The 12,921-nt window shown below is 43.2% G+C and overlaps 1 protein-coding gene across 2 annotated transcripts in view; it reads left to right on the top strand.

The window, feature by feature from the left end:
• ripor3 (RIPOR family member 3) overlaps positions 1 to 12,899 on the top strand; it is a 69,521-nt gene extending 56,622 nt beyond the window's left edge. Inside the window, exons 17-28 of one of the 2 annotated variants that reach the window (XM_074649757.1) lie at positions 1,038 to 1,116; positions 1,491 to 1,754; positions 1,875 to 2,020; positions 2,096 to 2,261; positions 2,363 to 2,492; positions 3,817 to 3,981; positions 6,705 to 6,869; positions 8,848 to 9,050; positions 10,730 to 10,813; positions 10,918 to 11,008; positions 11,098 to 12,589; positions 12,661 to 12,899. In XM_074649757.1, the coding sequence (XP_074505858.1) occupies positions 1,038 to 1,116; positions 1,491 to 1,754; positions 1,875 to 2,020; positions 2,096 to 2,261; positions 2,363 to 2,492; positions 3,817 to 3,981; positions 6,705 to 6,869; positions 8,848 to 9,050; positions 10,730 to 10,813; positions 10,918 to 11,008; positions 11,098 to 11,198 (1,594 nt within the window). In that variant the 3' untranslated portion in view covers positions 11,199 to 12,589; positions 12,661 to 12,899. Of the gene's footprint in view, positions 1 to 1,037; positions 1,117 to 1,490; positions 1,755 to 1,874; positions 2,021 to 2,095; positions 2,262 to 2,362; positions 2,493 to 3,816; positions 3,982 to 6,704; positions 6,870 to 8,847; positions 9,051 to 10,483; positions 10,595 to 10,729; positions 10,814 to 10,917; positions 11,009 to 11,097; positions 12,590 to 12,660 lie in introns of those variants that run through there. The other variant, XM_074649761.1, reaches the window with a different exon arrangement.
• The last annotated feature ends 22 nt before the right edge of the window (positions 12,900 to 12,921 follow it).

Below are 12,921 nucleotides of genomic sequence, written 5' to 3'. Positions count from 1 at the left end.
TGTAGAAGAGGGTCCAACATATCACAGACCATGGATGTAGAAGAGGATCCAATAGACCACAGACCATGGATGTAGAAGAGGGTCCAATAGACCACAGACCATAGATGTAGAAGAGGATCCAATAGACCACAGACCATGGATGTAGAAGAGGGTCCAATAGACCACAGACCATGGATGTAGAAGAGGGTCTAATAGACCACAGACCGTGGATGTAGGAGAGGGTCCAATAGACTACAGACCATGGATGTAGAAGAGGGTCCAATAGACCACAGACCATGGATGTAGGAGAGGTTGTGTCCTGGTCTTTTGTCCTGCGTGTTAGTAAATAGCCTACAACTCCATTAAATTGTGTTGATGTCATGCTACTAGCACTACTAGCTACTGGTACTACTAGCTACTGGCACTACTAGCTACTAGCGCTACTAGCTACTGGCACTACTAGCTACTAGCACTACTAGCTACTGGCACTACTAGCTACTAGCACTACTAGCTACTAGCACTACTAGCTACTAGCGTTACTAGCTACTGGCCGATAGTCGGTTGTTTGGGAACAGAGACGTTAATCCATCCACCACGGTACAGGCTGACAGTATACAGCCCATGGGTGTATTAGAAGATAATAAAAGTGATGAATTACAGCCGATATATCCATTATTACCGACGCATACAGCTAGCAGGAAGCTGGCAGAACCAGATATGTCATATGAGCGTGCAGGGCGGTGCGGTCCCGTGGGTCTGATGACCGTTCATTATGGAGAGGAAAATAATTCTGGATTCAGATATTAGTTAATTTTACTATTTTAAGGACATCATGATTTAAATGAGGGATATTGAAGTGTTCCTACTGGGAAGTTGATTTATATCCTCTGATTTACAGACGTCTCTTTATACATCCATGGACACACACTCATTGGTGTTTTCAGTCCAAAATGGTGGCAGCGCTACCGCAGCAGCTGTTGTCAAAAAAGCACCGTAGTTTCCCCTCTTTGCTTCTAGACTGTTTGGTAATAATAATACTGCATATTTGTGTAACACAGGTGGAGCACTCCTGACATCCTCAGAAAGAACACAGCGGGAGCAGCAGACCCTGCTGGACAGGACACCGTCAATGTTCAGGTAAAACACACCTGAGGCTTCACTTGGATTGTGAAACATTTAGCTGCAGCTGAACTCAACACTGCACTGAGATCCTGCTGCAAATGAACACAGCTGTAGAGAGGATGTGGTCCAGGTTGAGGCTCTGCGTCAGTTATCTGTCCCATTAAAGAGTCACTGGTCACAACAAAACAGCTGCACCCGTTGTCCTGGAGCCCGCTTTTCTGTTGTTATTACGTGTTTAAAACTTTAGACGACCTACGTTGTGACGACGTTCACTGACTTGTCTTTTGTAACAGCCAATAACAATAAGGTACTGATATTTAGTGGTATAACATGATCTAATAATCTCTCTACTAGCTGGACTCATTTTAAACTCCCCTCGTTTGTTCCAGGACTCCCCAGAATGTCAGTCCTATTCTGCCCCCGCCTCGCCCTCTCCCCCTGCTCCGCCCCCAGCCGTAACGCCTTCCTCACCCCCGACGGCTGCTCCGACCCAGGGGAGGCCGGCGGTGAGCGGCGCCCAGCGCAGGGCCCAGACCGTCAGGCTGGGAGTCCTGATCCTGGAGCTGGAGAAGACGTTACAGAACCAGAACTGCTCTGAGAAGGAGCTGAGAGCCCTGGAGCACCAGATACTGCACCTGGCAACCATCCTCAAGGTACCACTGTGTACTTATACACATATACATACTGCACCTGGCTACCATCCTGAAGGTACCTGTGTGTACTTCTACACACCTGTAGGTGATGTTTACCTGTCTGAATGTGTTGACCCACAGAATGACCTCTCCCTGCTGAGAAGCTCCTCATCAGAGGAGACTCTGGCTGTGGAGGAAGTCCTGGGCAGCTTTGACTTTCTGTCACATGACTTCAATGCAGATGATGACGCTTCCTGTTTGGGCAGCCTGAGAATCAAAGACAGTGGGTGAGTAGATCCCAGATAAACAGACAGAAGAGAATGATCAGTAAACACTGATTTCATTTTGTCTTCATCCATCAGCATCAGTTCTCTGCAGCAGAGCGCTCTGAGGAGTCACGGCCTCCTCTCCCACAACAGCCAATCAGCTTCTGAGGAAGAGCTGGTCATCGCCCCTCTGACTTCTGGGAATTGGGGTCTTGACCAGGCTCTTGAGACTCACCTGGATATATGTTGCATCCTGCTACAGGTACAGTGTGTTTCTCTGAGCTATGTCCACATGAATAAAGGATCTCTGTCTCGCTGCGTCTCGTCTGTCTAATCTAACAGACTCACATGATGTCTCCTCAGATGATCAAAACGACGGACTTCAGCCCGTCCAGGAGGGACCTGCTGGAGGAAATGGCTCTCCAAGCTGAAGTCCTGGACCGAGTCAGCTGTCTGCTGCTAGAGAACAACGACAGCATCTCTGCTAGAGACAGTTAGTGGAACATCTGTTTATCTGATATCCTCTGTCATTAATAATGAATGCATCATTGAGCATGAAATCATTTACAACAGTAAAACCCAAGAATGATACTTTGAATAAAGGAAAACATAACTAGGGATGGGTATCGTAGTGTCACATTCACACCAAGAGAGAAGCAAATTTTCACCCCGCCGGTATCATCTGTGTTCACCTGCTCTAGACGCTCCGGAGAGGAGGAGGAGCTTGTCTCCATAGATACCAACAACATTTCCTCCCTCAACCATGGAAGAAATAACCACTGTAGCTGCTTTGTACATGTTGGTGAAGTCCCAGATATGTCAGAAAAAAAAACGCTGTTGTGTCTGGGTTCATGACATCACCCGGCGGCGAGCTGTATTCACATACAGTGTCATTACACTGACTGTATCTAGCAGCCACACGTCTCTACTGCGGTATGAACCCTCAATAAACAGATTGAGCTGTGATTTAATATCAATAAACAGATCAGTGATGCTGAAATAACTACATAATGATGCTGATTAGTAAAAAGTCTGAATTCATGCTTTGTCAGGTCTGTTACCATGACGACAAGCTAACAACTTTTAAAATGCTTGCTTTCTGAATGGAGTCTGGATGGATCAGTGGCAGGCTATGCAGCTGCTCCATCAACACTCAACATGACGTAATCTAGGGACGTTGTTGTTTCTACCGTAGACAGTCTGTAGTTTCTACATAGAGTTTGGTCCGGTCTCTGTACAGAGATGATGGACTATTGTAGCTCTGGCTGACCACAGACACATACAAGATTTATTTATCCTCCATTTCTGATTCAACAACGTCAGGACGTCAGTAAGGACAGGAGGACAATCTCAACGCTGAGAGGCTTTCACCACACAGAGACACGCCAATTTCTCGCTCCAGTTGAATGGCACTAATTTGCATCTATTCGCCCCTTTGACTTTGACTTTGAATGTGATCGCAGTGCGTGAAAAGCTTGGTTTGCGCTTGGTGTGAACGCAGCATTAGGATTTAAATGATATTGATACTGCCTATTGATACCAATAGCCGCTTTCATAAAGCAGTCAAACAGGCTTCACTGCTTCAGATTCATACAGTGTTGTATTTGTAAGTGTTTCATGAGGCTGTCGGTGTGACCTACGGCTGCTGCGTCATCATTAGGGGACGGTTAGGAATTTAAAAATATCAGCTAAGTTAGAACGAATTAACGTCTGTCCAGGAGCTTATCAATATTTCCTTACTGGCAAGTCAGGGATACTCATCCCTCAACAACAGATTATGATCCTCCTCCTCCTCTTCCTCCTCTCTTCATCTCCAGTCCTCCCTCAGACCCAGAGAAGGAGGGATGTGCTGTTGTTCTGGGAGGAGTGTGTGAACGACAGCAGCTCTCCTTTCTGTTGCCTCTCTGACACTTTCACCAGAACCTTAAAGAGACGTTACACCCACAAGGTGAAGGCCAAGCAGCCGGGGCAGTCAGAGAAAGGTACAGTACTGTAGTACTTATACACACACACTACTATACTGTAGTACATATACACACACTACTATACTGTAGTGCATTAACACACACATCATATTTTCATGTTCCTGTTGCTGTAGAGTCATCCATCCTCCATCTGCAGAGACAGGACAACAGAGTATTAGTATTAGAGTATAGTGTATGTCAGGCTGGTGTACTGAAGTACAGTCAGTATTAGAGTATAGTGTATGTCAGGCTGGTGTACTGAAGTACAGTCAGTATTAGAGTATACTGTATGTCAGGCTGGTGTACTGAAGTACAGTCAGTATTAGAGTATACTGTATGTCAGGCTGGTGTACTGAAGTAGTCAGTATTAGAGTATACTGTATGTCAGGCTGGTGTACTGAAGTAGTCAGTATTAGAGTATACTGTATGTCAGGCTGGTGTACTGAAGTAGTCAGTATTAGAGTATAGTGTATGTCAGGCTGGTGTACTGAAGTACAGTCAGTATTAGAGTATAGTGTATGTCAGGCTGGTGTACTGAAGTACAGTCAGTATTAGAGTATACTGTATTTCAGGCTGGTGTACTGAAGTACAGTCAGTATTAGAGTATAGTGTATGTCAGGCTGGTGTACTGAAGTACAGTCAGTATTAGAGTATAGTGTATGTCAGGCTGGTGTACTGAAGTACAGTCAGTATTAGAGTATACTGTATGTCAGGCTGGTGTACTGAAGTACAGTCAGTATTAGAGTATACTGTATGTCAGGCTGGTGTACTGAAGTAGTCAGTATTAGAGTATAGTGTATGTCAGGCTGGTGTACTGAAGTACAGTCAGTATTAGAGTATACTGTATGTCAGGCTGGTGTACTGAAGTACAGTCAGTATTAGAGTATACTGTATGTCAGGCTGGTGTACTGAAGTACAGTCAGTATTAGAGTATACTGTATGTCAGGCTGGTGTACTGAAGTACAGTCAGTATTAGAGTATACTGTATGTCAGGCTGGTGTACTGAAGTAGTCAGTATTAGAGTATACTGTATGTCAGGCTGGTGTACTGAAGTAGTCAGTATTAGAGTATACTGTATGTCAGGCTGGTGTACTGAAGTACAGTCAGTATTAGAGTATAGTGTATGTCAGGCTGGTGTACTGAAGTACAGTCAGTATTAGAGTATACTGTATGTCAGGCTGGTGTACTGAAGTAGTCAGTATTAGAGTATACTGTATGTCAGGCTGGTGTACTGAAGTACAGTCAGTATTAGAGTATAGTGTATGTCAGGCTGGTGTACTGAAGTACAGTCAGTATTAGAGTATAGTGTATGTCAGGCTGGTGTACTGAAGTACAGTCAGTATTAGAGTATACTGTATGTCAGGCTGGTGTACTGAAGTAGTCAGTATTAGAGTATACTGTATGTCAGGCTGGTGTACTGAAGTAGTCAGTATTAGAGTATAGTGTATGTCAGGCTGGTGTACTGAAGTACAGTCAGTATTAGAGTATACTGTATTTCAGGCTGGTGTACTGAAGTACAGTCAGTATTAGAGTATAGTGTATGTCAGGCTGGTGTACTGAAGTACAGTCAGTATTAGAGTATACTGTATGTCAGGCTGGTGTACTGAAGTAGTCAGTATTAGAGTATAGTGTATGTCAGGCTGGTGTACTGAAGTACAGTCAGTATTAGAGTATACTGTATGTCAGGCTGGTGTACTGAAGTACAGTCAGTATTAGAGTATAGTGTATGTCAGGCTGGTGTACTGAAGTACAGTCAGTATTAGAGTATACTGTATGTCAGGCTGGTGTACTGAAGTACAGTCAGTATTAGAGTATACTGTATGCCAGGCTGGTGTACTGAAGTACAGTCAGTATTAGAGTATACTGTATGTCAGGCTGGTGTACTGAAGTACAGTCAGTATTAGAGTATACTGTATGTCAGGCTGGTGTACTGAAGTAGTCAGTATTAGAGTATACTGTATGTCAGGCTGGTGTACTGAAGTAGTCAGTATTAGAGTATACTGTATGTCAGGCTGGTGTACTGAAGTAGTCAGTATTAGAGTATACTGTATGTCAGGCTGGTGTACTGAAGTACAGTCAGTATTAGAGTATAGTGTATGTCAGGCTGGTGTACTGAAGTACAGTCAGTATTAGAGTATACTGTATGTCAGGCTGGTGTACTGAAGTAGTCAGTATTAGAGTATAGTGTATGTCAGGCTGGTGTACTGAAGTACAGTCAGTATTAGAGTATACTGTATGTCAGGCTGGTGTACTGAAGTACAGTCAGTATTAGAGTATACTGTATGCCAGGCTGGTGTACTGAAGTACAGTCAGTATTAGAGTATACTGTATGTCAGGCTGGTGTACTGAAGTACAGTCAGTATTAGAGTATACTGTATGTCAGGCTGGTGTACTGAAGTAGTCAGTATTAGAGTATACTGTATGTCAGGCTGGTGTACTGAAGTAGTCAGTATTAGAGTATACTGTATGTCAGGCTGGTGTACTGAAGTAGTCAGTATTAGAGTATACTGTATGTCAGGCTGGTGTACTGATGTACAGTCAGTATTAGAGTATAGTGTATGTCAGGCTGGTGTACTGAAGTACAGTCAGTATTAGAGTATACTGTATGTCAGGCTGGTGTACTGAAGTACAGTCAGTATTAGAGTATACTGTATTTCAGGCTGGTGTACTGAAGTACAGTCAGTATTAGAGTATAGTGTATGTCAGACTGGTGTACTGATCCAACACGTGGTGCTCTGCAGTGTTTTCTCAGCTCCTGCAGCAGCTCCAGACGGCCTGTCGGACGGTGCTCAGCCCTCGGCCGGTCTGCAGTCCAGAGAGAGTCACCCTCTTCCAGCTGTCGGTGTATCTGAAGCGCTGGGGCATCCAGGAGCTGGGAGAGCACATCTCACGCCTCTCCAAAGAAGGTAGATTAAGATTATTTTTTGGGCTTTTATGCCTTTAATGACAGTGACAGTGATAGTTATGAAAGGGGGGAGAGAGAGAGAGAATGACATGTAGCAAAGGGCCACAGGTTGGATTTGAACCCCGGGCTGCTGCAGTAAGGACTCAGCCTTGTTACAGTGGGCGCCCGCTCTACCAGGTAGGCTACCACGACACCCCCAGATATCATTTTTAAACTGAAGTTTTACATCTGAGTTATCTGAAGAAATAGTTTAAAAAGGTCATATACTGTATATTTTGGGGACTATTTATTTGTCAGAAACTAGTTCCGCTAAAAACAGTTCTCACTGAGGTCTGTGGATTTTTAAATGTAATTTTTATGCTTTGAGCTTGGTTGTGTTGGGGTGGGGGCAGGACTCTCAGAGACCGATAACCTGAACAAATAAAACCAAAACTAGATATCATTAGAGATAAATAAGAAAATACGTTTTGAATTTGGTTAGTGTGTAGGATCTCTATTTTCCACATTTTAAACCACTTCTATATCAGTTCAGAGAAAAAAAGAAATACAGAAATATCTGATGTGAAATAATGCAAACTTTTCTAATGATGTCAGAAAATAGTGTGTTCATGTAGAGTCCCATGACTCATATCAATGACTACAGAGCACCGCAGCACCCTACACATACAGGATTTATCTACATCTAAATCATGACAGCTGTATAGACATATCTGTGTGTGTGTGTGTGTGTGTGTGTGTGTGTGTGTCTGTGTGTGTGTGTGTGTGTGTTTTGTGTATTTGAGGAGTGGTAGTATGCAGTTACAGTTCTACTAGACAGCTTTAGGATCTGAGAACGTTCCAGAAATTCCAGCTTGCTAAAAGGCATCTGGACCATCTGTCACCATTACTGCCATAACGGCCACACCCAACACACTGGGTGTGTGGGTGTGTGTGTGTGTGTGTGTGTGGGTGTGTGTGTGCTCTTCTTAAAAAGATCAATAAACAAAGTTTCAACAACAAAACTTCCATCCTTTCTTCTTTCCTTCTTTCCTTCCTTCCACCCTTCCTTCCTTCCTTCCACCCTTCCTTCCTTCCTTCCTTCCTTCCTTCCTTCCTTCCTTCCTTCCTTCCTTCCTTCCTTCCTTCCTTCCCTCCTTCCCTTGCTTCCTCTCCTCCCTGATGTGGCTGCAGTATGTTGATGTTTATTAAACTGCTGAACTACATTTGGTCTTAACAGCACGACACACATAAAACTGCTAAAACAACAACAACACTGTGTTTTTGTGCTTAATTCAATCTGGGACAAATGGTCTATGTGACTCTAAATGGGACCATAATTTACTAAATGAACATCATGCTGTATTGAAGAAGACTTTAAACTAGAGATTGAGACCATAAACTCATGTTTACAATGTTTACTGAGGTAATAAATCAAGAGAGAAGTAGGCACGTTATCTCATAGACTTCTTCTATAGAACCAGAGGAGTCGCCCCCTGCTGGCTGGTAGAAAGAATGCAGGTTTAAGGCTCTTCAGCGTCGGCTTCACTTCTCAGGCCTGGAGGTTGACCACCTGTTATTGACTCTATTGAATTTGCTTCTGCAAGGATTTTCACAGTTTTTTTCAATTCTATATATTTTTATATAGCGTCAAATCATAACATAACTTATCTCAAGACACTTTTCATACAGAGCAGGTCTAGACCGTACTCTATGAAGTATGTTGTCTCATGTTAAATAAAACTTAAAACAAGCATTTTCTGACATGTTTGAGTATATAAATGGATATTCCTAAACTTGCTCATAAAAGTAAATATAGATATCATGTCAATCTTAAACCTTGACCTGTTTCCAACTTCAAGAATGAACTTTGAACCTCAGAAGTCCTTTAAAGTCTCAATGAAATGGAAATTGGAAACTGGGTAAATTTCATCTGCTCATAAAGATCGTGTAATTTCTCTCTGATTCCTTGTTCATTCATGATGGTCCCTGATGTGTTTCAGAGTACATCCTGTCAGCCCTGAGGAGCCCCAAAAGGAGGCAGTCTTTAAATAAGCTGAGGGGGCGGGGCATCTCCGAGCTCCTCCCACTGAGATGCACGCTGCAGACTCTGGGCACCCTGCAGCTCGACTCCAACCACAAAGTCTGCAAAGCTGCTGCCAACTGTCTCTGTAGAGCTGCAGGCTGCAGGGCCTTCAGGAGCAAGGTTAGCAAGGTGTTAGCATTAGCATTAATAAGACGCACAGTCCACAGCCAGGCTAGCTGCTCAGTGAGGCTTTAGGCTAAATGCTAACGGTAGAATTAAAGTGTTAACATACTGATGTTTAGCAGGTATAATGCTTACAATGTTCACCATCGTCATTTAGTATTTTAGCATGCTAACATTAGCACTAGTACAGCTGAGGCTGGTGGGAATGTCATTAGTTTTGAAGGTATTTGGTCATAAAGTATTGGACGCATTCAAATGTTGACCTGATGACGGTGGCGATGATGGCGTCTAATTAACGGTTACGGGATCACCAGAACGATTACAATTCATCTCAGTTTGTACCAAATTTCATGGCAATGAGACATTTCACTTAAAACCACAAAATGTGAACCTCATGGTGGCGCTAGAGCAGGGGGGTCAAACATATGGCCTGAGGGCCACAACCGGGCCGCCAAAGGGTCCAATCCGGCCCACTGGATGACTTTAAAAAGTGTGAAAATTGCAGAGAAGTCATTCATTCCAATTTTCTCAATGAAATGCACTGCTATTCCTATTTGTCCACTGTGGGTCACGCTGTCCTCATAAGAGTAGCAGGCCGTATGCTGGATACTCATTATAGATTCCACATGCTTACGTACAGGCTACGTGGCACAACACCGTCAGGCGTAGGCTACTGTTGCTGCATGCAGGAGCCGCAGATGGAAAATGTCTGTCAAAAAGGAGAAAAGTGTATCTGTATCTGAACTGTATCTTCAAAAAAGTAAATGGGAAGCCAGTGTGCTGGTGTGTTCACAGCACCTTTCAGTGCTTAAGCAATCTAATATTCGGCGCCGCTATCAGACTCATCATCACTCATCAGCTGAGAACAGAGAAGGTTTAAGGAAACAGCAGTTTGTTTTTAATTGTAGCCGAGAGATCGGATTGGTCATTAATTGTGAACATTTTCAGAATGTACTTGTACTCCTTTACACTAAAAGAAAGGACACCTGTTGAGGTGTTGTTATTTATAGGTTATTATGCAATGGTTTTACTAGTCCGACCCACTTGAGATCAAACTGGGTTGTATGTGGCCTATGAATTTAAATGAGTTTGGCAGCCCCATACTAGAGGGAAAGTCAGGATCACCCAAGTCATTACGATGCATCCTCTGGGGAACATGAATGCCTGTACTAAATGAATTGGCAATCCATCTAACAGCTGTTGAGATATTCCACCAAAGTGGTCGACCGACCGACATTGACGTCCCTAAAAAGGTGACAAATAAGCACCAATTAACAGGTTCATTATTTTACATAAAAGTCTGGATTGTACATGAATTACACTAGAAATTTGGAGGGGAAAAACGGACACAGTCGTGGCTTCCTAAAATGATTTAGTCTCTCAGTTTCCCAGCATGCCTTTCACTATTGTTTTTACTTGTATTCAATCAGGGAAGTTTCACTGACAGCTCTCCCAGTTACACCAAGAAGCTGCCTAGTTCAACCAGTCTGATCTGTTGGCCAGTGAGCAGCTCCACTGACTAAACTAAGACGGTGAACACGGTAAACATTATATACCTGATAAACATCAGCATGTAAACAACATTAGCTCAGTTCAGGCTCACAGAGCAGCTAGCATGGCTGCAGTCTCAGCTACTAAAACAAGTGGTGTGTCTCTGTGTTCACCTCCTCCTGCAGGCGGTGGTTTACTACACAGAGAGTCTGAACAGCGCTGACGTTCAGATCCAACAAGGCTCCTGTCTGGCTCTGAAATGCCTCAGGGTGAGCACCACACACCACACAAACCCTCCACAAACACACACATGCTCACAGAAATACACATTCCAGCACCGTCTAGCATGTGTGTTTGTGTGTGTGTTTGCCAGGCGACAGAGAGCGTGGACCACATAGCAGATTTGTGGAGATCCGCGGATGAAGATCTGCGCAGCGCTGCCAGAGAAACTGTCCTCTCTTTTGGTACAAACATGAATTATTTTTCTTTCATTTCTATCGTATTACGCCGTGTTATTTCTAATAGCCTCTACTCTCCATCTGTCCCTCTGCAGGTAAAAAGGGCTACCTGGCCTTCCAGAGGATGGACCAGCTGTACACGGAGATGCAGGAGGAGGCGTACCAGAACCAAGAGACTGAGATTACCTTTCTATAGGAAACAAGTCTGGACCTGAAATAGGTCTGTTTTTGTGATGGATCCGTCATGAAGAGTCTCAGTGATCCTGACTGTGTAAATTAAACTAGAGTAAGTTTATGAGCCTGTGCTGACGGAGGATGCCACGATGAGGAATCGTACTTTCAGGTATCTGTGGTACCCTCATTGTGACACACACCAACGGGACGAGAGCAGAGGAAGATCTAAAGATGGAGACTCTTAACTTCCTCTCTCACTGATGTTTTTGCTCCAAACCTCCGATATGCTTCATCCAGAGACCAGAGAAGTGACTTTACTGAGAATGTGAGTTTATTTTGGTCTATGTTTTGTATGAAGAGGGAGGAGTTCTGTTCTCTATTGCAGAGAAACTATTTAACCTAGAGCACCTGTAAAACTACTCTTGCTTTCAATAAGGCGTACATGGTGGTTTTATTATTATTTCACACAATGTCACAAGTGTGTGATTAAGAGGCAAAATAAGCAAAAATCCCAAATCTCAAGTGAACATTAAACCCAGAGGGACCAAATAAATCCCCAATAACAGCTGTGAACAGTGAGAGTCAGGTTTTAATAGAGAAAGAGTCTACCTGTGGCAGGTACTTTTTCTACTAAGTTGTAGCTTCTTTCCTTGTTTTCATCAGCTTTTGAAGAAGGAACATGTTTCCACAAAGCTGTGTGGCATTCAGGGATGCCAAAGGATTATAGTACAAACAACTGTGGGAGGCAGTCAAACAGCATTGAAGAGCTTTTACTAGCCTGCTCTCCTAACACCGCTCTAGAGTGAAAACATTTAATAAATCTGTCAGTGAGTTTCCTGCTTTTCAGATGATATGAGCCGCTGGATATTATGGCCTGATGAAAGTGTGTTGTCATTATAATTATATTGCATTGATTTAGCCTGAAGAAGGTGACAATCCTGAAACAACGCACGCCGGCAACTCGGCCAAAACGTACAAGCTGTCTTATAGAGAGCTGCAGGAATGAGTCCTAAAACCCAGAACTGAGTCAGCATGATGTCACTTCCTGAAATAAGGTCTGTGGTTAACACAAGTTGAAGAGATTTTAACGTTTTCTTCTACGACATTAAATACGTAAATATCCCACTGGTGAGTTAGACAAGTGTCTAAATGAGACTACTAAACGTCATCACGCCGACTCGTCCTCCTTCACAGCCTTGTTGTGTTAATACTTGCGCTCATGTGACCGTGGTGTAGTTCATTTATAGCCTAACGTCAGCTTTTTACTTCACACTTCATAAATCATAAAGTGGTGTTCATTAGTGGAGATTATCTTGATGAACAAAACGTGTCAGTATCATAAACGTGTGTTTACCACAGAGATTATTTACTCTAATAATCCAAAACTCTATTGAACAATCCCATTGGCTGTTAGTGGAGGGAACCAGGGAGATGATGACTTCCTGTTAGTGGAGGGAACCAGGGAGATGATGACTTCCTGTTAGTGGAGGGAACCAGGGAGATGATCACTTCCTGTTAGTGGAGGGAACCAGGGAGATGATCACTTCCTGTTGGACTACAGAGATACATCATCCCTGCAGCACTCTATTACTTCTGATAAAGAACATTAATACTTTATAATAAGGGTACAAAACACATGCTTACGTGATGCATGACTCATGATGAGTTAATGTATGAATTGTAGATGTGTCATGAATTCCTGTTACAATTAAAAAATCATCAATTAATGTTACTTCATACATTCA

This window comes from Sebastes fasciatus, chromosome 1, assembly GCF_043250625.1.
Source record: "Sebastes fasciatus isolate fSebFas1 chromosome 1, fSebFas1.pri, whole genome shotgun sequence".
Taxonomy (NCBI): Eukaryota; Metazoa; Chordata; class Actinopteri; order Perciformes; family Sebastidae; genus Sebastes; species Sebastes fasciatus.
The sequence above is the reverse complement of the archived record's forward strand: the minus strand, read 5'-3'. Positions and strand labels throughout refer to the sequence as shown.